The 25105-nt window shown below is 35.4% G+C and overlaps 1 protein-coding gene across 2 annotated transcripts in view; it reads right to left on the bottom strand.

Annotated features, from left to right (window-relative positions):
* The window catches only part of PARP11 (poly(ADP-ribose) polymerase family member 11), a 31107-nt gene extending 6380 nt beyond the window's left edge, over positions 1-24727 (bottom strand). The window contains exons 1-7 of one of the 2 annotated variants that reach the window (XM_003771296.4): positions 24549-24727; positions 12761-12892; positions 12104-12224; positions 9444-9519; positions 5851-5923; positions 5626-5756; positions 973-1124 (exon numbers count right to left, since the gene is read on the bottom strand). In XM_003771296.4, the coding sequence (XP_003771344.2) occupies positions 973-1124; positions 5626-5756; positions 5851-5923; positions 9444-9519; positions 12104-12224; positions 12761-12892; positions 24549-24713 (850 nt within the window). In that variant the 5' untranslated portion in view covers positions 24714-24727. Of the gene's footprint in view, positions 1-972; positions 1125-5625; positions 5757-5850; positions 5924-9443; positions 9520-12103; positions 12225-12760; positions 12893-23471; positions 23691-24548 lie in introns of those variants that run through there. The other variant, XM_031939174.1, reaches the window with a different exon arrangement.
* Positions 24728-25105: the final 378 nt, after the last annotated feature.

Raw genomic sequence — 25105 nt, 5'->3', positions numbered from 1 at the left:
TACATTTATACTCATGTAGAATGCAAATGCTCTGCCGCTACAATTGGGCAATTTTAATATATACTTTATATGAAATGTTGACTATGTTTATTTGCACTGTGCTGAGGATGAGACAAAATCATGTAATGCCTGACTAATAAATACTTTTGATGACTTTTAAAAAAATTTTTTTATTAACACTTTTATTTACAAAACATATGCATGGGTAATTTTTCAACATTGACCCTTGCAAAGCCTTCTGTTCCAAATTATCCCCTCCTTCCCTTCCACCCCCTCCTCTTGATGGCATGTAGTCTAATACATGTTAAATATGTTAAAATATATGTTAAATCCAAATATATATATATATATATATATATATATATATATATATATATTTACACAGTTATCTTGTGCACAAGAAAAATTGAATCAAAAAGAAAAATAAACCGAGAAAGAAAACAAAATTCAAGCGAACAACAGAAAGAGTGAGAATGATATGTTGTGGTCCACAATCAGTTCCCACGGTCCTCTTTCTGGATGTAGATGGCTCTCTTCATCACTGAACAAAGGAATTGGTTTGAATCATCTCATTGTTGAAGAGAGCCACGTCCATCAGAATTGATCTTGATGACTATTTTCAACAAGATAACTGGGAGCAGAATAGTTTCTGAATCAGGTTAAAGAGTACAAGTTTTACTTCTAATTCATACCTGGAGCAAATAACCTTCTATACCTCAATAATGTTTCTAAGCATATCTAAGGCTTCTGGGCAGAATCAGTAGCTCAGGACAGTTACTTGGAGCACAATACCAAAACCTTGAATAAAAACAGCAATAGCTAATATTTATATAGCATTTAAAGATATGTAAAGTGCTTAGCTACATTTTTTTGTTTGATCTTAAAGCAAAACACTTGGTTACAATGTAAAATAGGAAAGAACTATCTTGTGGGAATCAAAATAAAACTGAAATCCTATAATTAGATAATTACCTTTTCCAAAAACAGCAGCATGGATACCATTTATCCTCCAATCAAAGTTATGAATGCAGATTGCCTCCACAAATTCACTGCTGGTACCATGGAATAGCATCTGTTCATTAATCTTAGGCACACCCCTCTTCTTCTTGAGCTGAGCCTTTTTCCTAAAAGTATAAAACAAACAAACAAACAAAGCCCACCAAATAGAAGCATCATACTTATATTATTTAAGTAATTTTTCTTAAGCAAAATGTAACAGAAAAATGTTAAAGAAATGAATATAAATTATATGTCTGGTTCTTCTTGCCTCAATTCATAATAGGTTATATGATTTGTCCTATCTTTATTTTAATTCTTCATGTTTAGTACAATTCATAAAGCAATTTAAGAAAATGGATATGCTCCTCTTAAGACACATAAAAAGTATATGCATCTACATATTCCTAAAAGTGAATATTTCATACAAAAAACTGAATACTGCTGAGTCATATAAAAATAACTGTCTGCCTGGTGTTTTGGTTTGCTATATCCATCATCTATGACAGGAATATACATAAATACAATAACTTTAAGTGAAATAATACTTTAAATGTCATTCCTCATTAAATGCATTAAGTGAGAGTTAAGTTTAGCTGTGTGGGTTTTTTTAATTTAAAAAAAAGAGCTATATATTATGATTCTTTGAACTAAGATTCACAAAATGCTGTGGGAAGACTTCTAGAGTAGAAATTTCTAACATGCAGCCTATAACATTCCTGAGGGTAGCTTGAATTGTAAAATATTTAACAGAATAAATAAATATAAATATAAAATTAAATTAAAAACAAAAAATAAATATAATATATATATGTACAATAAATATTAAAAATTTAAATTAAAAAAACAGAAAATATATTACATTATTTAAAACTAAGTCAATATGTGGCCCACAGGAATGCTTACATATGTTTTTCTATTTGAGGTTGATCCCACTACTGTAGAACAACCTCCTTGTCAATGTACAAAACTGCATCCTTACCCAGAAAATCACCCTTACGATGACAATTAAAATGAAAACAAAAAAGTTCAGCAACACCAACTACCATATTTACTGCACCTGACAGTATATTCTATGTTCCATACCAGTACTGTTGAACTCAAATACAAATGGGGACTTCTAACCCACATATAAAGATCTCTAGGTACATATTGACTCATAAAAAATCTCATATCAATATTATCTATGTTTTACTATATTTTATTTTTAAAATACTTCCCGGGGACAGCCAGTGGTGCAGTGGATAGAGTACCAGCCCTGAAGTCAGGAGGACCTGAGTTCTTATTTGGCCTCAGATACTTAACACTTCTTAGCTGTGTGACCCTAGGCAAGTCACTTAACCCCAATTGTCTCAAGAAAAAAAATACTTTCTGTTTACATTTCAACCTGCTTCAAACCACTCTGGGGAATGTTGTAGGCAATAAGCTGCATGTCTGATACTATATTTTACATACATCAACACAGGTAGGGAAGTATGTTTTCTTACTTTTTCTCTAGAACTGAGTATGGTCATTGTAATTATACTCTATTTAGTTTCATTTTATTGTTCTTTCTGTTTAGAAAGTTCTAGCAGTTGTATAAATTATTTGTTTGGTTCTGCTTCCCTCAATTTATAATAGTTTATATGATTTTCCCTATCTTTATTTTAATTCTTCATATTTGTAATTTATTTCATTACATTCATGTACCACACAATGTGTCTAGTCATTCTTTACTGAATAGGTATCTATTTTATTTCTAGTACTTAGCTATTATAAGAATTTCTACTATTTACAAAATATTCACGAACATGAAACCTTTAATTTAATATTTGACCTTCTTGAGGTATATGTGAGGCCTCTGGGTCAAAGAGTATGGTCATTTTAATTCCCTTTTTTTTCTGAATAATTCTAACTGATTTACAAAGTGTTGGGCTAATCCCTAGATCCAACAGTGTAAAAAGTAATGTGTTATAAAGGCTATGGGACTACAGACATAGCCTTTATAACATTTATTATTTTTTATTATATTTGCCAATTTGGCAAGTATAATGTGAAACCTCAGACTTGTTTTGACTGGCATTTCTTATATTATAAGCAATTTTGAGCAATGTTTCATATGGTTATTAATAATCTATAATTATCTTTAAAGAATTTTTTAATTCATATGTAAAAATTTTTTCTATGGCAGTCCCCTGACATGGTCACCCAATCTCTGCTAATATTCAGCTTTCCAGTGTAGGAAACTCACAGTTTTGCAAGACAGTTTATTCTAATGCAAACCATTCTAATTTTTATCCTATGGATTGTTACAAGATGATTTTTTTAAGCCATGGTGACCATAAAAAAACACACAAAAAAATATAAAATGGCTCTGGTAAGTGTAGGCACTTAGTGTTTGCTAAATTTGAATTAAGGATTCATTACCTCATCTTACATAAATCTTTAACTTATCCATAGATAATACAAAGTGGAAGGGGGAAAAGGCTTTTAATTCTATTGTACAGGTAAGAGGATTTCTATAATCAATAGTTGGACAAATTTCTAAAACTGGATATGGTTGCTGGTATGGTCAGCTATCATCAGAGAAAAAAGGAAAATAAATATGGAAAACAAACTGAAAAATGGCATATTTCACATTAAACTGTTGTGACAATAAGACCTGTGATCTACATCAATTCAGGTCATCTTAGACATATGGAAATTTTCAAAAAGAAGCAAACCTATATCCAAGTTCTTACAAATCAAATTCTATTGCAGATAAGAAAGCTTTGTCATTACCCAAATCCCAATTTTTCACATTTTAGATTTTCAATAACCTTAGTATGAAAATAATAAAATTAATCAGATTATCTGAATATCAAGTTGCAAAGTATATGATGACTCTGTTCATATATTTGAAAGTTTTCATGTGAAAGGGAAGTAAGACTTATTCTGTTTGGTTTTTTCATAGAACCAAGAGCAATTAATAGAAGTTGCAGAGATACAGATTTAGGTTAGATAAAGCTTCCTAACAATTGAAGCTATCCTAAAAGGATGGACTGCTTTTGGAAGATCTTCTAGGTCTTCAAGTACAGGTTGGATGTCTACTTATCATGGATGCTATAATTAACTGATATTCCTTACTTGCATGAGTTAGATTAGATGGTTACTGAGATTGCTTCCAATTCTCAATTGTTATGACTAGTTCAGACTTTTCATTTACAAATGAAGACAATGAAACCTAGAAATTCGTTAATTAGGTTACTATCACTAAGATTTCAATATTGTGTTCTAAAATGAATGTTAATCATTCATTTCTTGGAATAATTTGCAATATTTGACTTTTATTCTTATGTTAAAAAGCCTAAGAAAGTTATAGGTACACTTCCAACACTCTAAAAGTAATTAATTGAGATTTAGTACTAAGCCTCAAGACATTTCTGCCCTTTGCTAATCAGGAATCAGTCTTATATCCTTCCCCAAATCCAAATCTTAAATAACTAATAGGAAATTATTTAGAATGTTCTCCAAAAGAAAATAAAAATTTTCAACAAAAAAAAAATTCTGTCCTCTATTTTTAAAGACTTTACAAACAAAAGAGATTCAAATACACAGGTGATTGTTTTCAACAATTTAGAATTAAACAAGAAAATGTTGTTGAAAATGTTTTTGATTCTACCACTAGGTTTTATTGCCCAAGGTTACTGATAACAAAAAATTCATACCACCTGCATAAAAATATTCATAGTATCATTATTTTGGTAGCTATAAACTGGAAGTAAATTAATCAGTACTGTACCATAAAAATGACTATACATATAAAGAAATATGGGAAGACTTTTATGAAGTAAAGCATAATGAAAAAAGTAGAACCAAATAAACAATACATGCATTGGTTACCATTATTGAATGAATTTGCTAAATAAAATTCAAAATAATATAGTAGATAATATTGGGACAAACTTAGTAATGTTAAAACATATATCTTTCTCTGCTTTTAAAAGTGTAAAAAATTATAAAAGTATAAGGTTGTATGCACCATCTATCAGTTACAGTCATGCTTTCATGTTCTTTTGATTAATTGTATTGCAGGATTACATTCTATAGATTTATGAGTTTGCCTGGTTTAGTTACAAATTTAGTTTTGTCTTGTGTCAAAACAAAATTTACTGATAAAAAAAAAAATCAGACCCAAAATCATGTCAACAAAGCTAGAATGGTGTTCTAATTCCTTTTTCAATACCAAATTTCAAACAAGATGGATTTCATTTTCATTGCATTAACTTCTTCTGCAAAGGTGAAAGTTTTAACTAAGTTTAGAATTTTTACTATCACATCATGCAAATTGATTAATGGTGTTCCAAGCAGTATGTATAATATATATTATGATATATAAAAATATATTAAATATAAATAAACATATAAAATATAATTTAAAAAAAAAACTTTTATCCATTGTTAGGTAAATACAAACCTGAGTACCAAGTAACAAGGGAAAAAATAAGATGATGGCAAAACTACACAGTCATATAACAGGATTTCCCTTTTTTTTTTTTTTTTTGCTAGTTTTAAACATGAAAAATGTATTTTAAACACTTGCATTTGCATACCCTTAAACCATGTAGTCCATTATTATGTTCAGAAGATTTAGCTAAGAAATTATCTCACCTGCAAAAAAACTCCCACAAGTCCAGATTTTGAATCCTCTGAATTCTTTTAATTCGGTTGCTATCCACAGTTTTCCCAAAGAGATTAGCAACCTCATTGTATTCATTCGTTTGCTTGTGCAAAGGAATAAGCTGGAAAAGAGGTTTGCATAATTTTGGTGGTATATTTTTTTATTCTTTTACAAGTTCTATTATGCATAGTAAGCCCTGAAGTTTCTGTTCTCACCTGATAGGGTTCTTCAGTATTCACATTCTCCCAGTGGGATGGTACAGGAATAGCCTCGTTTTCACAGATGTAACTTCAAATACAAGGACAAAAAACAAACAAAACAAAAACACCACACATTAGAAAGTCTCTGTAACTATCTGCCAACTTTCTTATGACAGTAAATTCTGGTTTTGGGGTTTGGGGAAAATGTGAGGCCTCAGAGTAGGAATTTAGTGAAAAGTTTCTAATCCAACTTGCAAGTTACAATTCAACAAATATTTATTAAATACCTACTATGTGCAGATCATTTTGTTTGGCATAAGAGATACAAAGACAAAAACAAAATGCTCTTTGTCTTCAAGGAGTTTATAATCTATTTAAAACCAATATTTGGTTATAACTGCCCAGGTTTTTTCTACGACAGAAATGAGATTACAAGGAAAGACAAAGACAAATTTAACTAAGAATCTTCTCGGTTTAAAAAGCCTCCAGGCTTCCCCATTGTCTAGTTAATAAAATCCTGAAGCTTTGGCTAGCATTCAAGGCTAGTCATAATCCAACCTCACCCGATCATCCTACCCTTATCTGCCACCTCTGACTGCTCCATTACAAATTTCTCTTACTTTATCAAGAGCAGATTATTGGCCATTCTCCAAAAACATTTTGTGTTTTTGACTTCTACAGTATTCAAACTCTCCACCTGGAAAGACTTCTTCTCCTTACCCATCTCTACTTATTAAAATCGTATTTGTCCTTCAAGGCCCAATTCATATTCTGCTTCTTAGAGGAATCCTTTGCTGATGATCTCTATTGTAAGTAATCTCTGTTTCTTCTGAACCTCCAAAGCACTTTACATATCACGTTTGGCATTAATAACTATAAAAATTAAAAAATCCCTGACATGTTATATTCATCTTTTTTGGTCTACTAAACAGATAGCAAAAGACAATGATTGTCTCTTACTTATAATTGTATCCCCTGAACAAGTGACTTTCATATAATATACCATTCAAATATCTGTTAAAAAATGAAAAAAAAGAAAGAAAGAAAAATCTCCAAAGCTCTCTATTTAACTCTAAGAATAATCAGCTTTTAATTTTAAACTGTAATGCTTTATAGCAAAGATTCTTGATCTTTTTTTGGAAACCTCTAGCAAGTCTGGTGAAGATAATGGTCCCCTTTCTGAGAATAATATTTTTAAATGTATAAAATAAATGGGATTGCAAAGGAAACCAATACATATATTTACATACATACATACATAGACATACATATGCATATTTTTTAAAAGCCAATTTCTGTCCCTTAGGTTAAGAATCTCTCCATTACAGCATTCTAAACTCATCATACATTCTCCTTGTTAGTACTCAACCCACTCCATCCCAATCCTACCTTGGGATTTTTTTCAAATTGTCTTTAATGAAACAAAGAAAAAGTTCCTGACTCCACTGGCAAGTTTTCCATAGCCCAAAAGTGCTATTTCCATACATATTTTCTATTCTTAGTTCACATTTTACTTCCAGATTACAAATTCTTTGAAGAAAAGGTATTAATATTCTATATACAGTATAATCTCTATAATCACTACCTTTCGATCATGTATTTGGAGGTATGCTCAATAACATTTAATAAGTAATTATAGTAAAATACAAACAAAAGTCCAATGGAGAAGTGTGAAGGAGAAGATATGTTTATCAACTGAAAAAAATTAAGGAGAGAAAAAAGAGCACATAGCTATTTCTCTACAGATCATTCTGTAACATGACATTCAGCTTAATTTTAAATGCTCTGGGAAAGAAGAGGGGTTTCAATACTTGCGTGATGAGTCATTTGAGACAGGAGAAAAATAGCAGATTTTCTTCTCAATCTTATTTAATGTAAATAACCAAAAATATTTATCTTCCTTCTCTAGGATTTATTATCTTCCTTTTGGGGTCCAGAAAAGATCTCTCTAAGAATAATTAGGCAAAAAAGAAAAATGTTTCTGAAATGCAACACCTGAAAATAGAAAACTGTGCTGCTGCTATACCACAATGAAAATTACTTGACTAAACAGCCATATTTCCTAGAAGTCCTTCCATATGTATATTTTATTCCTTAAGTAAATGGAATTAGAAGTAACACAAACAATTCACTAAAGGGTTTAGATTAGCAACTACATGGCAGAAAAGGAAGAAAGAATATGGAATCTGAGTACTTCAATTTAAATCCTAGGTTCAAGCTATGACAACTGGTTAAGTCCTATTGTTTAAACTTCTCATTTTTGAAATCATGATAATAACATTTGCTTTAACTAACACAGTGCTACTATTGTTAAGAGCAAACGAAATAATAAAAGGCATTTGGGAACTACAAAGCATTATATAAGTGAATTGTTATTACAGGTTTTCAAAAGGTCTTTTCCATCCCCATTCCTGAAACTTACCTTACAGGCTTTAACGTGATTAACAACCGGTTTTTAACTACTATATGATTTGTTCTAGAATTGTTTTAAGGCAGAAAAGATGAGAATCACATGAAAAAAGAATACTGCTAGCGCATATCATGATTTTACTGCACACATAATAGGTACATAGTGTTTCTTCAGTCGTATTCAACTTCTGACATCACTTGGGGTTTCCTTAGCAAAGACACTGGAGTGGTTTATCAATTCCTTTTCCAGCTCATTTTGCATATGAGGAAACTAAGGCAAACTAGATTAAATGACTTGCCCAAAATCATCCAATATATTCAATAATTCAAGTGTCTGGGGCCGGATTTGAACACACGAGTTCCTGACTCCAGTTGGTGCACTCGTAATAGGTATACTGATTACTAACAGATCTTATCAATAAACAGAGTTCTATAATATGTTTTGTGAGTTTAATGAAAAAGAGAAGTGGGAAAAAATATCTTTACATTCATGCCCCCCACAAATTATACAATAATTCCCCCCATCCAATACTTTAGTTTTCCGCCAGTAACCACAGGTAACTTCTGCGGTCAACCGCAGTCAAGCACAGACTAGAGCTGAGCAGTCTACCACCACCACCACCACCACCCACTTCCTCCCCCCACCCCCACCCCCCCTGTCCCCGGCAGGGAGCTGGCACACGACTGAGGACAAGTGGGGATCGGGGACACACACGCCTAACCAAGCACTGATGGATGGAGACAGAAATGCAGGCGGATGCTGGCCAATAGCTCTTGAAAGCAGCCAAACAGCCGAGCTCTCTCGGCCGTGATTTCCACGGCTGCCATGGCTGCGTGAGCTGCACGATGTCTGCAGCGGCTCCGGTGGAGGTCCCACTACGGAGGTCTGCAAAGGTAGAAGCGGCGGCGGCAGACCGCTGCTCAGTTATTCGGCTTTTACTTGAAGGGCTCTTTTAGGGTCCTTTTTACTAGGGTTTTTTTTTTTTTGGGGGGGGGGCGGGGAGGGAGTGAGTTGGAGGGAGAGTAGAAGAAAATCACAGAGTTCTGTCCCCTGGGCTAAAAACAAAGCACTGTACTCAACAGAAAAGTTAAGGTAGGTATTAAAAGCTAGAGAACTGTCAGATGAGGTTAGGAACTGTTCCCCCAGATGGGATCAAGGGGAAGGAGGGGTATTATATTCTGATTCTCTTTACTCTTACCTGAATGCAGTGATGGAAAAGGGGGCCCTCTTTATTGAGCGCTGTTTTCCAGTCGTCAGATTCATTTGCTTCATCACTGAATACAGAGCCGCAAAACAAAAAAAAAAACAAAAAAAAAAAAAAAAAATGAAATACAAAACTAAAATATTTCCACAAAGACATTTAAGCATTATAACTTAACAAGGAATTATGATGCTTTGAGAAATCTCAGAGTAAGTACTTGGGGGAGGGGGAAGCGCAGAGAACTTCACCTCATGCCCATTAATTATCTCATAAAATGATTACTCAAAGGACTGCAGCTTTACTGCTTAAATTAGGCTGATATGAGAGGTTAATTTCACACAGTACCCATGATGCTAGGTCTTTCATTTTTGCATCATACTTAAGACACAAAAGTGACTGTAAGGTGTAATAACTCTTAAATTTGGGAAAATTTAGAACAATAAAATAAGAAAGAAACTACAATGCCAAACCTGGTTTGGGGGGGAGGGGGAGGGGGAGGGGTAAAGTTCTCTCAATGCTTTAGAAAATTTTACCAAAAAATAAAAAGATGATGAGACCAGAGTTCCCTTTCAAAACTCAGAGACTTTTTTAGAGATAACAATTTGCTTTCTCTTCCATATATTTTAAATTAAAACCAGAAAAATAACAGAATATAGTCATGACCATAAATGTTATATACAAACTTATTAAAATAAAAAACCAATTAAAAGCACTTATATTTCTCCCTTCCTCATCCTCCTTCTCACCCCTTCTTGCCCCCCTCCCAATATTTTTTAAGTCTTTCTATACATAGCTACCAAAGCTGAGAAGTGAATCTGAGAGGCTGCAAGATCTTGGCCAACTTACATTCTGAATGGAATCACTTAGTCATTCCAAGATGAAATAGTCCATATATCGGACAAATAATGTGGAGCTAGACTTGGTTTGGATCTGTGAGATCAGTAAAATATTGGAGAGGTGCTGAGCTTAATTAATTCTAATATTATTTCCAAGTCAAAATCTTATGAATCACCATGAAATATTGAATTAAAAAGGTATCTTCTTGCTGAATTCTCGTTGTGCTATATTGGCAACAAAATTGTATAGGTGTTAAGTAAGACAATCCACACATGTAGCTCTAATTCAATATGCCTCCTTCCTGAATTACAATTATTTTTTTATCTTTCTATAATGCTGTTAGGTTTATGGAAGAGAACCTCAGTAAGCTAGTAGCAGGAGGGTAAGAGGGACATGACTGTCCCTCATGGGGTTTATGTGCCCTTAAAAAAAAAATACAATTGATGGTACTTTTATCACCATAAAGAATTCTTACTCTTTGATAAAGATATATACTACTGAAACTGATGGGATGAGCACTAATAAATGTACTATATTTTCTGATGAATGGTATCTATATAAGTTATACTATGTCAGTAGTAATTCCAAAAAAAGAATCTACACAGAAGATTGAGTCCACCTGACATCTTCCTTCTGAATATTCGGCAGCAAAACAACTCACAGACAATTTTGGCAACCAACTTCTTATTTATTTTTTCCTAAAAGTGTTAACAACTTATGAAGAGCTTTGAATGTAGGGTATGTGGCCATAATTCTTGAAAAAAATAGCCTGTTAGAAAAGGTGGTAGTAAAAACACTTAAATATTTAATGGCAACTTTTTAGGTATCTGTATTTTAGATATTTATCTGTTTAAGCAAGTTTCACTACTGACAACACCATGAAGCACTACTAATGCAATCATATAAGTCACTACTTAAAATAACATGGAAATAGGTATAAAACTGAATTGCATAACAATCAAAATATACTCTTGTTTTAGTCTAGGCAGCAAACAGCTGGCTGAATCTAGAAACTTATAGTAAAAGGAATTAATGCTAATTTTCACATTGTATCTGAGAATGGCTATGTGACATGAATAAAATACAAAATATAAATGGTTTCTAGATTAGCAAGTAAATGTGTGGAAGACCCAAAAGAAAAAGATAATAGTAAAACAAAAAAAATTAAAATTAATTATAGTACAGTTTTACATCAAAGAAAAACATAGAGCTTTTTTTTTTTTTTTATTTGGTGTGATATTATGTTATTGACAAGTCATTTAAGTCCTTTCATTTCTTCTTGATAAGGATAAAGATAAATTTGCTTCTGGTTTTCCTTCTGCTCCTGAAGGACAGTGGGAGAATGAGTGAAAGAGCAGCACTACATGATTCAAGGTATATTATAATCCGTATATCCATATATAAAATGCCTATATACTCAACTGATTTTAGATCAATAGGGAGGCAGATTTCAACTTAAGAGAAGGAGAAATGACACAGCTGTCCAAAGTGGAATAAACTGCCTTGGGAAGTTCCTGAATACCGGAGGGATGCAAAGAAAGAATGCATGACTACATGTCAGGGATATTATATAGGGTATTCTTCATATTAGTGTTTGGACTAAGTAATCTCTGAAGTCTCTTTGAACTCCTGGATTTTATTATTCTATCAATCAACAAGAAATTATATTGCTGTACTAAATACTATTAAACACAACAGTTTTTCCTCATATTTTGCACATTACCCCCTCACTATTTTACAATTAGGCTAGCTAATTATTGCGCACTTTACCTCATCAACACGAATTATATATAAAGACAAGTATTAAGGAAGAAACATACCTGCAAAATCTAGCTTGTAGCTGTATTTGGAAGTAGTGAAAGAAATAGAACCAATGGGGTTTTCTTTGAAGCTTTTTTCAATATCTTCACTGCTAACGGAACACTGAATATTGGTGTCCGGCTTTAAAATAAATCAGAAAGTTGTATTTTACTTCATGTACAAATCAATAATTTGGTCAGAAAGACTATAAAGTTAGAGATAAAGCAAATATTAAAGGTTTCAGGCACTTCATATTTTTAAGAGCATAGCACATTAGCAAAAAATAAAATTGTCTATTATCTTTTTTAATTTCAAGGAAGGAAGCTTTATAATCACCCTAACTTTGTTCAGCATTTTACAATCTTTAAAATCACCATACCTTAGTAACTACTTATATTTAGGTTTGCAAAAAATTTCACTCGTCCACAAAATCTAAACCTGTTGAGGGCAAAATTGATCACATTTATTGATCAAATTTATTATTATACTTCCCAAACAAAATTCCAATGGAAAAAAAATCATGTTAGCATTGATCAAATTTATTTTAAGTAAATTACTCTTCCATTAATTTTTAAATTTTTCTTAGCATTCACACCAATTTTCCTGGAAGTCCTTCAATCAAAAACTTTTGATACCTAATTTAAAACCCTTGTGCTAAACAAAAGAAGTGGAGATACCTGAAACATGTGCCACTTCCCACATTCTGCCAAGTAAAACCAGCCCCACTGAGTATCTGATGTGTCCATCTCATTCATTCCATTGGTGTTTGGTTTTGAACAGAATTCTTCTGTGGTTCTGTGAAACATTGCCTGAAATGTCAGAGAAAGAGGGAGAAAGAAATTTCCTTGTAACCAATGATTTGAAAAATGCCATGTCAATTCAATGTTTTTCTTTCCAATAAATTTCATTTCAAGAGTCTTTTCCACTCAGGCTTTTGTACCTGTCAATTTAGTCTATCTAATTAAAACAACATTTTTAAAATGTTAAAATTTCATTGTTGCATTTAGGAATCAGGTACGTGAATTTTTTTTTTTTATCAAATATCATATCATTAACAGAAGTGGCATACTTGCCAGAAAATTTCCATTTTAACATCTCTTTTGCCAAAAGAATCAACAATTATAAATTAAGACCAATTCCATCTGAACAATGCGGGGGGAGGGGGGTAAGAAAATAGTACCCATCATTATTTTTTGAATGAAATTTTCTCTACAAAAATCCAAGAATTTATCATTCAGGAAAGGAGTAAGAAAAGAAGAGAAACGGAAGTTTGGGAGGAGTTTTCTTCCTATTTTACAATTTAAAATTGATATTAATTAAAATTAAGGTATTAAGAGATTAAAACATTGCAACCATTGAGGGCTAAAGGATTTAAGATTTAGATCCATTTTGCTCAATGTTTCAAAAGACAAGATTTATCACAGTACTTTAAATAGCAAGACTAGGTTGGTAATCTTTTAGGATTTTTCTATATCTGCTTTCTTTTCTATTGAAGTTCATCTTTTTAGTGATCTTATGGTTAAGAAGGATGAAAAAAGGAACAGCAAGAATAGGATTAAAAATAAAGGAGGAAAGGAAAAGGAAGAAAATTGAATATGTAATTTGTTCTACACACAAAATTACCACAAAACTTGTTTTGGATTAGTGTTAACTTTCTAAAAATTTAAACACTTGGTTTCTTGGGATTCTTCTTCTATCCATTACCAGAGAAAATGGAAAAGTATCTCTATTCAGTCACTTTGCTAAAATACTCAGGCTAAGTTCTAAACCTCTGGATGATGTTTTGGGTACAAATTTTTCTTGGTTTTTTTTTTTTTTTTTTTTTTTTGGTACCCCTGAGAAGAAAAAAGCTATGGGTATCATGGTTGCTATCTTCAAATATCTGATGAATAAAAATTTATGCTATGCAACTCCAAATGGCAAGGTGTAAAATCGGTGGGTGGAGTGTTTGTTGAAAGACAAAGAGTTACATTTAAGCTGAATATAAAGATAATATCTTCTAACATTAGGACTATCCAATAATGAAATATACTGGCTTGTATCCATCATTGTAAGCCTTAAAATGAAGTTGTATAACCATTCATTAAAAATGATGGAGAAAATGGGACTAGATGATCTTCAAGCTTCCTCTCTTAAACTTCTTGGATTCCATGAAATGCCCTCAAACATGTTTCAGAAATTACTCATCTTATAGCAAAATCTATTCTAGAGTGAATTGTGAAATAAAGATTCAATGTATTTACCATTACTACTGAAAGTTTGCAAAATGCTTTTGCTAGTTTATATTATGTTTTTTCCTGCCACTCAAAGTATCAGAAGTCACAGTTCTCAACTTAATCATGGGAAAACCAAGCTACGAGGTAATAAAATTATTTTGTCCATGGTTGCAGAATTAGCCATAAAACATATATATTTGTACCTATTTTGGTAAATATTAAGGGTCTCTTAAGCCTCACATATGGTTCATATCCCATAAATTCTCTGGTAAACTATATAAAAAAGTGTTCAGAGAAATGCAGTTCTTTTTGTTTTGTTTTGTTTTGCTTTGTTTTTTTAAGGGAGGCCATTTGATACACCAATTGGCAAACATAGTAAAAGACGCTAAAATTCAATACTGGTATTACCCGAGAAAAATTAGCCTGCTAATACATTGTTAGTGGAACTCTGATTGGTTCATTCTTTTTTTAGAAAACAATATGGAATTGTATAATAAGAATTACAAAAATACTCACACACCAATTAGATGGTATAAGGCATAGAGTGATGGGACCTGGAGTCAGAAAGGCATGAGTTCAATTCCAACTTTGGATACTTACTAGCATTGGGACTCTGGGGAAGTCACATAACCATTAGGTTATTATGTTTATTACAGTTTCCTTAACTGTAGAAATGGAGGTAATATAATAGCATTTACCTCAAAGAGTTGTTGTAGGATGAAATATTTGTAAAGTGCATAGCACAGTACATTCTACATATAACAAATGCTTATTCTCTCCTCTCCCTCTAGTGATTTTCACTCAAATCATAAACCAACCTTTGAAGACTAATTCCTGCTGTATTATCATTTTTTAATTTTTAATTTGTGGAATGAAACAAGCATTTTCATAACATATTAAAATAAAAGGCAATTGGCATATTGAAATCACAAATCTATGTAAAACTTGCTATTCCTTTTAAATATACAGCAAAGTTATGTTAGGCATTGGCGTCTTGTTGGTTGCCTTAAAAAACAAAAAATGATTTTCCCAAGCTTTTGATATCTTCCCTACTTTCAAGAAATCTTGAGAATATCTTTCAGTACCCTCAAATTTGTGTTGCCTATAGCGTAGACCTTCTCTGCATATATTTATTCTCTAATTCATCTGTTTTTGGTTTTGGTTTTCTTCCCATATTTGATTCTTTAGTGAGTGACCCTTCCACTTTTCCCACAAGCACATGAAAGTTTGTGATATTAAGAGTTCAAATATAAGCTCCATTGTCTTTGAAAATGAAGTTTGTTATTTAAAAAATCCTTAAGAGATTTTTCCATTATTTCTGTATTTATTGTCCTTCCAATTTCATCTGTGAATGACTTTGTTAAAATTTTGCTTTGTTAGGACATAACAATAATAACAATAAGTATCCTTTAAGTAAATGTCTTTGAAGTTTGCAAAGCATTAATTACATTTTATCTTATTTGATCATGCCAAGCTTTCTTTAAATTAATTTTTCCCTCTATTGCTTCTTGCTGGAGGGTTGAGTTTTATTATTGTTGGGTTAGGTTTTTAGTTTTTTTGTTTTTTGTTTTTGAGGGAGAAGAGTGTTGGAGTACTGATCCTAATCTTATACCATCTTTCTGTATACAATTTCCCATTTGAATTTGTATTTTTAAATGGTACTTGTTTGCTTTTGGCTAACATCATTTTCCCCTTAGCCAGGAAGTCAAATTTACCTTTTAGAGCTCTTTTGGCCCACAGTTCAAATTTCTTATGAAGTTGTTATAATCAGTACTGATGTCCTTTCCTCCAGGTTAAGTCAATAAATTGTTTAAATGGATCAGATTTGATTTGTTTTAATTGCACACATTTTTTTCTCTATATCCTTCTAATTTTTATTAATTGCTCTAATGTATCTCTCGTCTCACTTTATATAGGTAACCTATTCAATTATAATTTTTGCAACAGAAAATATAATTCTTTTTTGTGTGATGTTATTCAGTATGACTGGTAACTATGTCTAATAACTTCAAATACTTTGACTCAGAGATTTCATTTCTAGGCACATACTGAGATTAAGGACAGAAAGTTTTTATATACCTCAATATATTCATATCACCATTTTTTATAATAGTGAGTATTAAAGTAAATTTTTATTTGAGGAATGGTTAAGTAAAGTGTGGTACATTAATAGAATATTACTATGTCATAAGAAATGATGAATACGAAGATTTAAAAAAAAAACCTTTGAAAGACATCTATGAAAGGAGAACAGGAAAACAATAAAATGTAAAATTTGAGTGTAGGGACTATTTCATTGTGTATTTTCAAACATTTAAAACATTGCTTGACATAGAAAGTACCAAGCATTAATAAATGCTTGTTGAATGACTTCATCAATAAATGAAGTATGCAAATAAAATGTTTATACTTATATGTTTTCTTTTTGTGTCTTCATTTTTGTTCTTGTTCATATATCTGAATACTTACATGGCTGCTCAAAGTTAAAGTAAAATTTAATTTACAAAAAAGATAGCAGTATTGGCTCCTCTTAGAGAAGGATAGCATCTTCTTTCACTGATAACAAAGATTCTGTTATTCTCCTTTCAACCCCTACAAGAGAATGATTGCCAACATGAAGAGAAGTCACTTTCTCCAAGCCAAGTAAATCAGAGATTGCAACTGCTTTTGCCTTTCCCGGAAAATTTAGCTTTTTTTTTTTTTTTTTTTTTTTTAATAGCAGGAACACTGGCCACAGTTAGGTAAGGACTGCTTTTTTCCGGTACCTAAGCTATTTTGAAAGGAGCTAAATGTCCACCTTAGAATTGGTGATGTTAGCTGCTTTGGACAGCTTAGCAACTCTTTTATCCCTGACCTTATGCTTATTTGAAAACTCCTTATGACTGTAAAATCTCAAGAGATTTCATGATACCATCTTAAAAGAAAATAATGTGAAAAAATAAAATTGAATAATTGCTCTTTAACTATTTTGATTTCACACATAAAGTTATTCTAAAGACTTTTTAACACAGACCAGGAACTATGGATAGGGTTAAAGTAACATAGCACAACTGATGTTAAATCAACATTGTATATGCATGCTATTGAGACTAAAGAGGCAAATACAGAACTAAGAGAATTCTTAAATTATGTGTATATAATGTTCCACGAACAAGTGAAATTTTGCAAATATTTAACTCTCAATGATCTGGATTAGTAGAAGAGCTAACACAAATCAGAATTTCTATTTGGTTTTAGAATATATTACAGCCATCCTTTGACATTTGGGGACTTAACATTTGTGGTTTTGGTTATTTGCAGGCTGGCCATGGATAATTAAATTGAAATTTTTGGAGATTTGCAATGAACTGAGAAAATACCAGGTGATATGAGTATGTTAAAAAAAAATTAGTAAGTCATAAATACTGCATATTGTTATTTTATCATTTACTACCATTAATATGCACACATAAATTTATTATAAACAGTTAAATTTTATTAAAAGTTTCAGTGCAATAGATACTCTCTTTGGAAACCCAACCTTGTCTCTCTACCATCCAAATTCAGACTGGTAATTTTCTCTGCAGTGATCTTTTGTATGTTGCACTTTTCCTAAAAGAAATTCTTGAAGTAGATGTTTTCTTATGCAAGATATTAATTTCTCATAGAAATTGCAACTTTTATGAATATTTTACTTATTCATTCACTTGTTTATGTGTTATTTTGTTTTGTGTATTCAAAATTATTAAAAATAAAGATTTAGGGTCTAGTTATTTCTAGTTTTTCACATTCATAGGGTCCTGTGCCCTGAACCGTGAAAGACAACTCTATATTCTAGGGTAGTGTTGGTTTATTTTTTTGTTTTTTGTTTAATAGTAAATGTTATCTTATGCTTGGGCTAATATGAACAGTAAGTTGCATTCTTGAAGCAGAAGAGAGGAAGAAGCCTAGAAGTATAACTCCAAATGTTAAGGGCAATTCAACGTTTAAGTTTTATCATGGATAATACAAATGTGGATAACTTAATATAAAATCTAATGTTTGTTTTGAATATTCGTCTAATTTTTAGGAAGAACATCTAAGTCTGCCAGAAATCATTAAATGTAATTATTCAGATTTTACAATAATGCTGAAATAGACATTAATTATATGCCTGAAGATGGAGCGCTATCATTATTAGAGCACTTATCTTGAAATCAACAGATAGCAAGAAAATATTTGTTTATTTGATGAAAACGTAGGTAGATTTCTCACAGGAATCTTTAAAGGTGATCGGATAGGTGCAAAGTGGGGTCTCAGAGGGCAACTGAATTCCACAGCTCTTCCACCCTTCCCCATTACGGAAGTTATATTGCATTGTGGGTGTCAAAGTGATGGTCATATTTGCCAGTACTGTGGAGTGGTAAACTAAAAAGTGAGCAATAAGCCAGGGCACAGCGGCTCTCAACCTCTTCAGGCAACCTACTATTGTTCCGAGATCCTCCCGATCCGCCGAATCCGCGGGATCCGCACAATGTGCCGGATCCAGGGTTCGCGGGGTCCGCAGGGTCCGCAAGGTCAGTGAGGTCCACAGGCTCCAGAATTTACTCACCTTCCGCGGAACGTCTGACAAGCAGGCAGCAGACTCCACAGGATACGCTCACTTCTAGGTACGTGTCTTAAAAGCGAGCTGGCGGATTACCGGCTTCCCGAGATCCCTCAGCTCCGAGGGTAGATCTTACAAACCCAGCTTGAACACCAGTATGCCTCGCGAATCCCTGAACTGAGCAGGGTCTGTACATTCTCCTTACGAAAGCACTGGAGATCTACCCAATATTGGCAGCTAATCAATGGCTATGGACCTAGGGTAAAGGGAGCAGCCAGGTGCCCCAAAAGCAAATATGAAGAATGCCTTGTTACCTAATACAAAAGAAAAGGAAAATGACAAATGTCGGAGGGAAAGCTGGATACTAAAGCCTGGTATTAGTAAGAGTTGTGAACTGAGCCAACCATCGTTGAGAGCAATTTGGAATGATGCCAAAGGCTATAAAGCTGTATATACTTACTGATCTAGCAACAGTACTACTGGATCTGTATTCCAAAGGATCCATTTGTACCAAAATGTTTCTAGAAACTCTTCGTGATGGCTAATTAAGGGTATCCCCATTAACTGGGGAACGGCTGAATGAGTGATATTTTCTTATAATGGAATATTATTGTTCTATAACAAATGAGAGCATGATGATTTCAGAAGAACCTGGAAAGGCTTACATGAATTGATGTTGAGTGAAGTGAGCAGAATTGGAAAATCATGGTACATAGGAACAGTAAAATTGTATGACGAGCAACTGTGAATGCTTAAGTTTTCTAAGCAATATAATGATCTAAGACAATACCAACGACTCATGATGGAAAAAAAAATGCTATCCACTTTAAAGAAAGAACTAATGGATTCTGGATATAGACAAAAATTTTTTTTTCACTTTCCTTTTGAGTTTTCTTTCACAAAATGACTAATATGGAAATATGTTTTACAGGATTGCACATGTATAATTTATGCCAGATTACTTGGGGGAAGGGGGTAGGAGTGAAGGGGAGAAAGAAATTGAAACTCAAAACTTTTTTAAAAAAGGAATATTAAAATTATTTTATAGAAAACAATTTAAATTGTTTTATGTGTTTGGGGAAAAATAAAATATCTTTAAAAGGTATTCCTAGCTATCATTGAAGAACTACAGAAAACGATTGGATCCATATATGCAGGGAGAAAACGCTCCATGAAGAGGCTATATAAATAACCAAGTACCATTCATGCTGCAGGATTATTCTGAGTATACCTGACAGAAACCAAATGGAATGCAAGGTCTTATCAGCCTTCCACTTCACTTCCAAAAGTTTCACTTTGTGAAGAAGAAAGAGTAACACTTATTCTTCTGGTGACTTTCAAAACATCCAGATAAATTTCTTATTTTGAATGTTCTAAAAAACTCCATTCTTTCCCCATTTCTCTTTCCCATCCCTATCATACATTCTGAGTAGGAAAAGAGACAATATTGCAATTCTGATTTGCTTCACAAATATTTAAGATTAACTTGTTACTTTTTTTTTTTTAAAGCCACTGAGATCAGAAACGGGATGTAGAGAATTATTTTTATGTTGTTGCAAACTATAGTTGATGACTGCTAACCTGCCCAAATGATTTGATTTTCTTCTTTTGAATACACTTAAAACATCGCTCAAATTGTAGTTCTCTGCACCTTTTCCCATTTTTCCAATAATATCTTAATGATTTTTTTTTTCATGAGCTAATGCCAACTTCATATTCTACCTGGCAATCTGGTTAGAGCTACAAGATAGAGACCCTGCTTTTAAAAAATGGCGGTTTTGTTTTGTATTGTTGGTACGTGAGCATTTGCATGATTGTTCCCCTTTGAAGTCAATTTAAACTACAAGAATTATAAAGAGAGGACTGATCAGCCTACAAAATAGATTAAGAGGCCAGATAATTACTTTTCTGATGAAGACCAAAGATTTCAGGTGTTGAATTTGCCAAAGAATGGTTTTTTTTAAAATCTGGATAAATGGCTAAAACTGTTATATGCATCTTTGTGTGTATATGTATATATATGATATTCACTGGGTTTTTGTAAATTCCGAAATATGAAAATTATCTATGGAATATTAAGATTTGGGAAAGGAAAAACCTACACAATTTTAAATTAGTAATTATTGAAAGTATATAATAAAAAAAATAAGAATGCCAGGTTTAGATATATTGTGACTACTGAACAATTTGAATATATGATTAGCCTATCTACTGCAGTTTATCTAATTGGTATAATAACTGATAAAAATAGCATACTCTTAACAAAAGAAGGTTTGCTATAACAGAATTATAAGTACATTGCTAAAAATATTTTAGAAAATGACTAGTAGGATAACATACTGGTGTAGAGCCATAATAATAAATCCACAAATCTTGTCCAACACATCAGATATTCTCTATTTGATAAAGCTAACAAGGAGGTGGAACTTCTTGATACAGCTGTCTCACTTTCATAGAAACATCATATAAACCTGGGGGTGGGTGTGTGAGAAAATATAATAGGTTGTACGGGAGAAGCTAATGATAGTGTATAAACAAGAGTGTCAAAGTAAATATAAATTAGTGGGTCTTTTTTTTTTTTTTTAAATTAAGGGTGCCTTGTCATAGGAAGCAGTATTTCTTGACTTTGGTCATGTCATATTTCTATACGAATAACAGATTACTGTATTTTTTATTTAATTTTTTTTAGCCTATGGAAATCTGTTTTTTGAATAGAGCACTTCAAATAATTGTAAAAAGAAAAGAAAATTATAGAAAAACACAGGAGGTATAAAACATATAAACCAAACCAAGAGGACCAGAACAGGATACTTGCAAATGGTACTTTTCAGGTCTTCAATGAAATAAGAAAAGAAAAAGCCCAGACATAATTCATCTAAAAGATAAAAAGCAGCTTCTTCCATTATTTCCTTCGGGTGCCATAAAAATTATTGCAAAAAAAATTTTTTGTCTCTTAAAGCAAATTTACGGCCTCTCTTTACTACCAAATAAAAATCTTGTTACATCCGAATGGAAATTTTTTTTTTCAGGTCACTGATTATGGAGGAGATGAGCCATTAGCTTTTCGGGGGCCCTAGGCTGAGTGGACAGACCTGATTTTGCTACTTAATGTGTAACCTTGAGTAAATCGTCACTTAAACAGTGCCTGGCACACAGTAGGCATTTAATGGAACACTGGCTGACTTCATCTCTTGGAGCCCATTTCCTCCTTTTCCTCCTGAGTGTTAGCTTTCCTTAAGTGCCTAGAATGGTATGGTCTGTAGTATCTAGAAGAATCGGAACGAATGAGCAAGAACTGCGTGAGCTTTTGAGTAGTGGGGGGAGGCGGTGTTGGGGAGGCGGGGAGGAGATAGGAAATTCAACTATGAAAGAAACAAGGCAGATTGAAAATCCTTCAGCAGGAAGGGGGAGGGAGGATTGCAAATCTAACAGTGATAAGAGGGAGATTGCAAATGCAGCAGTGAGAGGAGGGGGATTGCAAATCCCGCAGTGAGAGGAGGGGGACAGCAAATCCTGCAGTGAGAGGAGGGGGATTGTAAACCCAGCATTGAGAGGAAGGAGATTGCAAATGCAGCTGTGAGAGAAGGGGGGATGCAAATCATGCAGTGAGAGAAAGGGGATTGCAAATTCAACTGTGGAAGGAACAAGGTGGATTGCAAATCCTGCAGTGTGTGTGTGTGTGGGGGGTAAATTTGCAAATTCAGCTGAGAGAGGAGGGGGATCGCAAATCTAGCAGTGAGAAAAGGGGGACTACAAATCCTGCAGTGAAAGGGGGATTGCAAATTCAACTCTGAGAGGAACAAGGTGGATTGCAAAGGGGATTGCAAATTCAGCAGTGAGAGAAGGGAGATTGCAAATCCCGCAGTGAGGGGAGGGGGATGGCAAATTCAGCTGAGAGAGAAGGGGGATTGCAAATTCAACTGTGGGAGGAACAAACAGGTTCGTAAATCCGCAGTGAGAAGAGGGGTAACAAATTCAGCTAAAAGAGATCAGGAATTGCAAATTCAGCTGTGGGTGAAACTAGGTGGATTGCAAAGAAGCTGTGGGAGGGTCCCTTCTTCAGGATGGAGACAGACCAGAGGTTAAATCACCAATTTAGAGAAAGAAAGGGCCTCTTTAAAAGCCACTTAGCGCAACACCTCACTTTACACACGAGAAAAAATGGAAGCCCACAGGGATAACAGGTCTCGCCCACGGTAGCCAGCAAAAAAAAAAAAAAAAAAAAAAAAAAAAAGCAGATTCGGGATGTCATCCCTGGTTTTTCAGGGTCCGAGCCTCTGAGGGTTTGGGGGAGCGGGTACAACAAAGGGAGAAAGAAGCCCCTCTGCGACAGAACGCCACCAGAGGAGGAGGAGCCCGAGCCCGCCTCCCCCACCCCCACCCCCGGCACTGACCCCGACGCCGCAGGGCCGGAGAGACAAGGACAGTGACAGCGCCTGGCGGGGCGCGGCAGGCGACGCTCCGGGGGCCCGGGCCCTTCGCACGCGGAACTCGAAGCCCGGCCCGGAGAGGAGGGGGGGGCGGGAATTCGAAGGCTCCCCCGCCCCTCTCGTCCCCAGTCACAGCGCCGCCCCGCCCCGCCCCGCCCTGCCCCGCCCTGCCACTCACCGGATTCGCCTCCCACATGATGGAGGCAGGAGCGGGAGAGCCGCCCCCAGGGGGAGCGGGGTAGGGACGCCGGCGGCGGCTTTCCGGAGGGCCCTCGGAGGGCTCGATAGGCGGCTGGTCTGGGGGAACCCACCCCCGCGACTGCAACTAACCCCGGCGGCAACGGCAACCACTTTAGCCTACCGGCCACACTTCCGACTTCCGGCCACCCCAGAGCCACGCCCCCCCCCACCAACCCACCCGCCTGCCGGGGGCGGCCGCGGGGCGGGGCGGGAGAGGGAGGTGACCCGGGGAGCCTCCTCACCCCAGCCGCCCCGCCCCGCCCGAACGGGCCGCCCGCCCGGCCTCTGCAGGCACCTCCTACCCTCCAGAAGGGGAGCAGCCCCTGCCCTCAGGCAGCTTAGGACAGGCCGGGGGAGAGGTAGGCCCTCGGATCCCAGAAGGCCGCCCGAGGCCGCAGCCTTCAATAGGGAATAATTTGGTCCGGGGGGATGGGGAAGACGCCTCCAGTAAAGCTCCCCACATCTTTTCCCCCTTCAGAGGAATGCCATCCCGTCCAGTAAAAAGCCCATTTTCTAACCCCACGGTCTCGGAGGATCCTTCCCGGACTGGAGAAGACCTTACTATCTGGGCCTCCCAGCCCTTGGGGACCGGGAATCTCCCTCCCCGCCCCCCACGTCCCTTCTGCGGGATCCTCAGGTCAGATCCTCTCGCGACCCAAGCGATCCGCTCTCACGGATGGGATTTGGGGTTTACATTTTAGGATCGAGGTTTGCAGTCGGGAGAAACGTCTCCGAGGCCATCAAGCCAATGCAACACCTCATTTTTACAGAGGATGAATTGGGGGAGAGCGGCGGAAGGGGCGTCTGAGTTCCCCCGTTAGCTTCCCACCCCCCCATCTCCGTTTCTGGGGAATTTTGCAATCTGGGAGACCCTTAATCTATCTAGCCCTGGCAGGCTGACGGCTCTCTCACGACGTCCCTGAGGAAAGTTAGGCGCAGGGAAACAAAAGCCTGGAAATCCTAGAATGACAAGCCTTCATTTCAAAGAAATCTGTCCATCCCCGGGGTCACTTACTGTCCCAGGTCGGAGGGCTCCCGGATGATGTGTGGAAGGCGCCTCACCCCGCTCCGATCTGGGTCTCTTGCTACCTGCTGCCTGGAGCAGGGAAGTGTGGTGGCGCCTTTCTCTCTCCGGTTCCCTCCCTTTCCCTCTCCCCACCCCCCTCCTCCTTCCTGTCATTCCTCAGGTCCTTTTCGAATAGCTTACGCGATCCGATCCCCCCCAGGTTCTCCAACCAGACGGGCAAATCTATAGGCTTCTTCGATCTCTCTACGCTGTTTCCAGGGTTTTCATTGGATCGCCTCTGCCCACCGACCTTCCTCACGTCTTTAATCTCAACAAGTCACCATCCCCACTCATCGCCATGACTATCCCTTTGGGGATGCTGACATTTTATTTTCCCAGTTATGTGGGGAAAGGAGGGGGAAAGGGAGATGTCATAGTGTGTATTGCGGTTATTTGTGTTTTTCCCCCCTTCTTTTTATGCTGCAATGTCCAAGAAGGCAGGGTTCATGTCTCCTCTGATTTTTAGGTGATTTCTAGCACTTAATAAGTCTCTATACAAAGCAAGC

The sequence above is a fragment of the Sarcophilus harrisii genome, chromosome 5 (assembly GCF_902635505.1).
Source record: "Sarcophilus harrisii chromosome 5, mSarHar1.11, whole genome shotgun sequence".
NCBI classification, from domain to species: Eukaryota; Metazoa; Chordata; class Mammalia; order Dasyuromorphia; family Dasyuridae; genus Sarcophilus; species Sarcophilus harrisii.
This window is presented reverse-complemented; position numbering and strand designations above follow the sequence as displayed.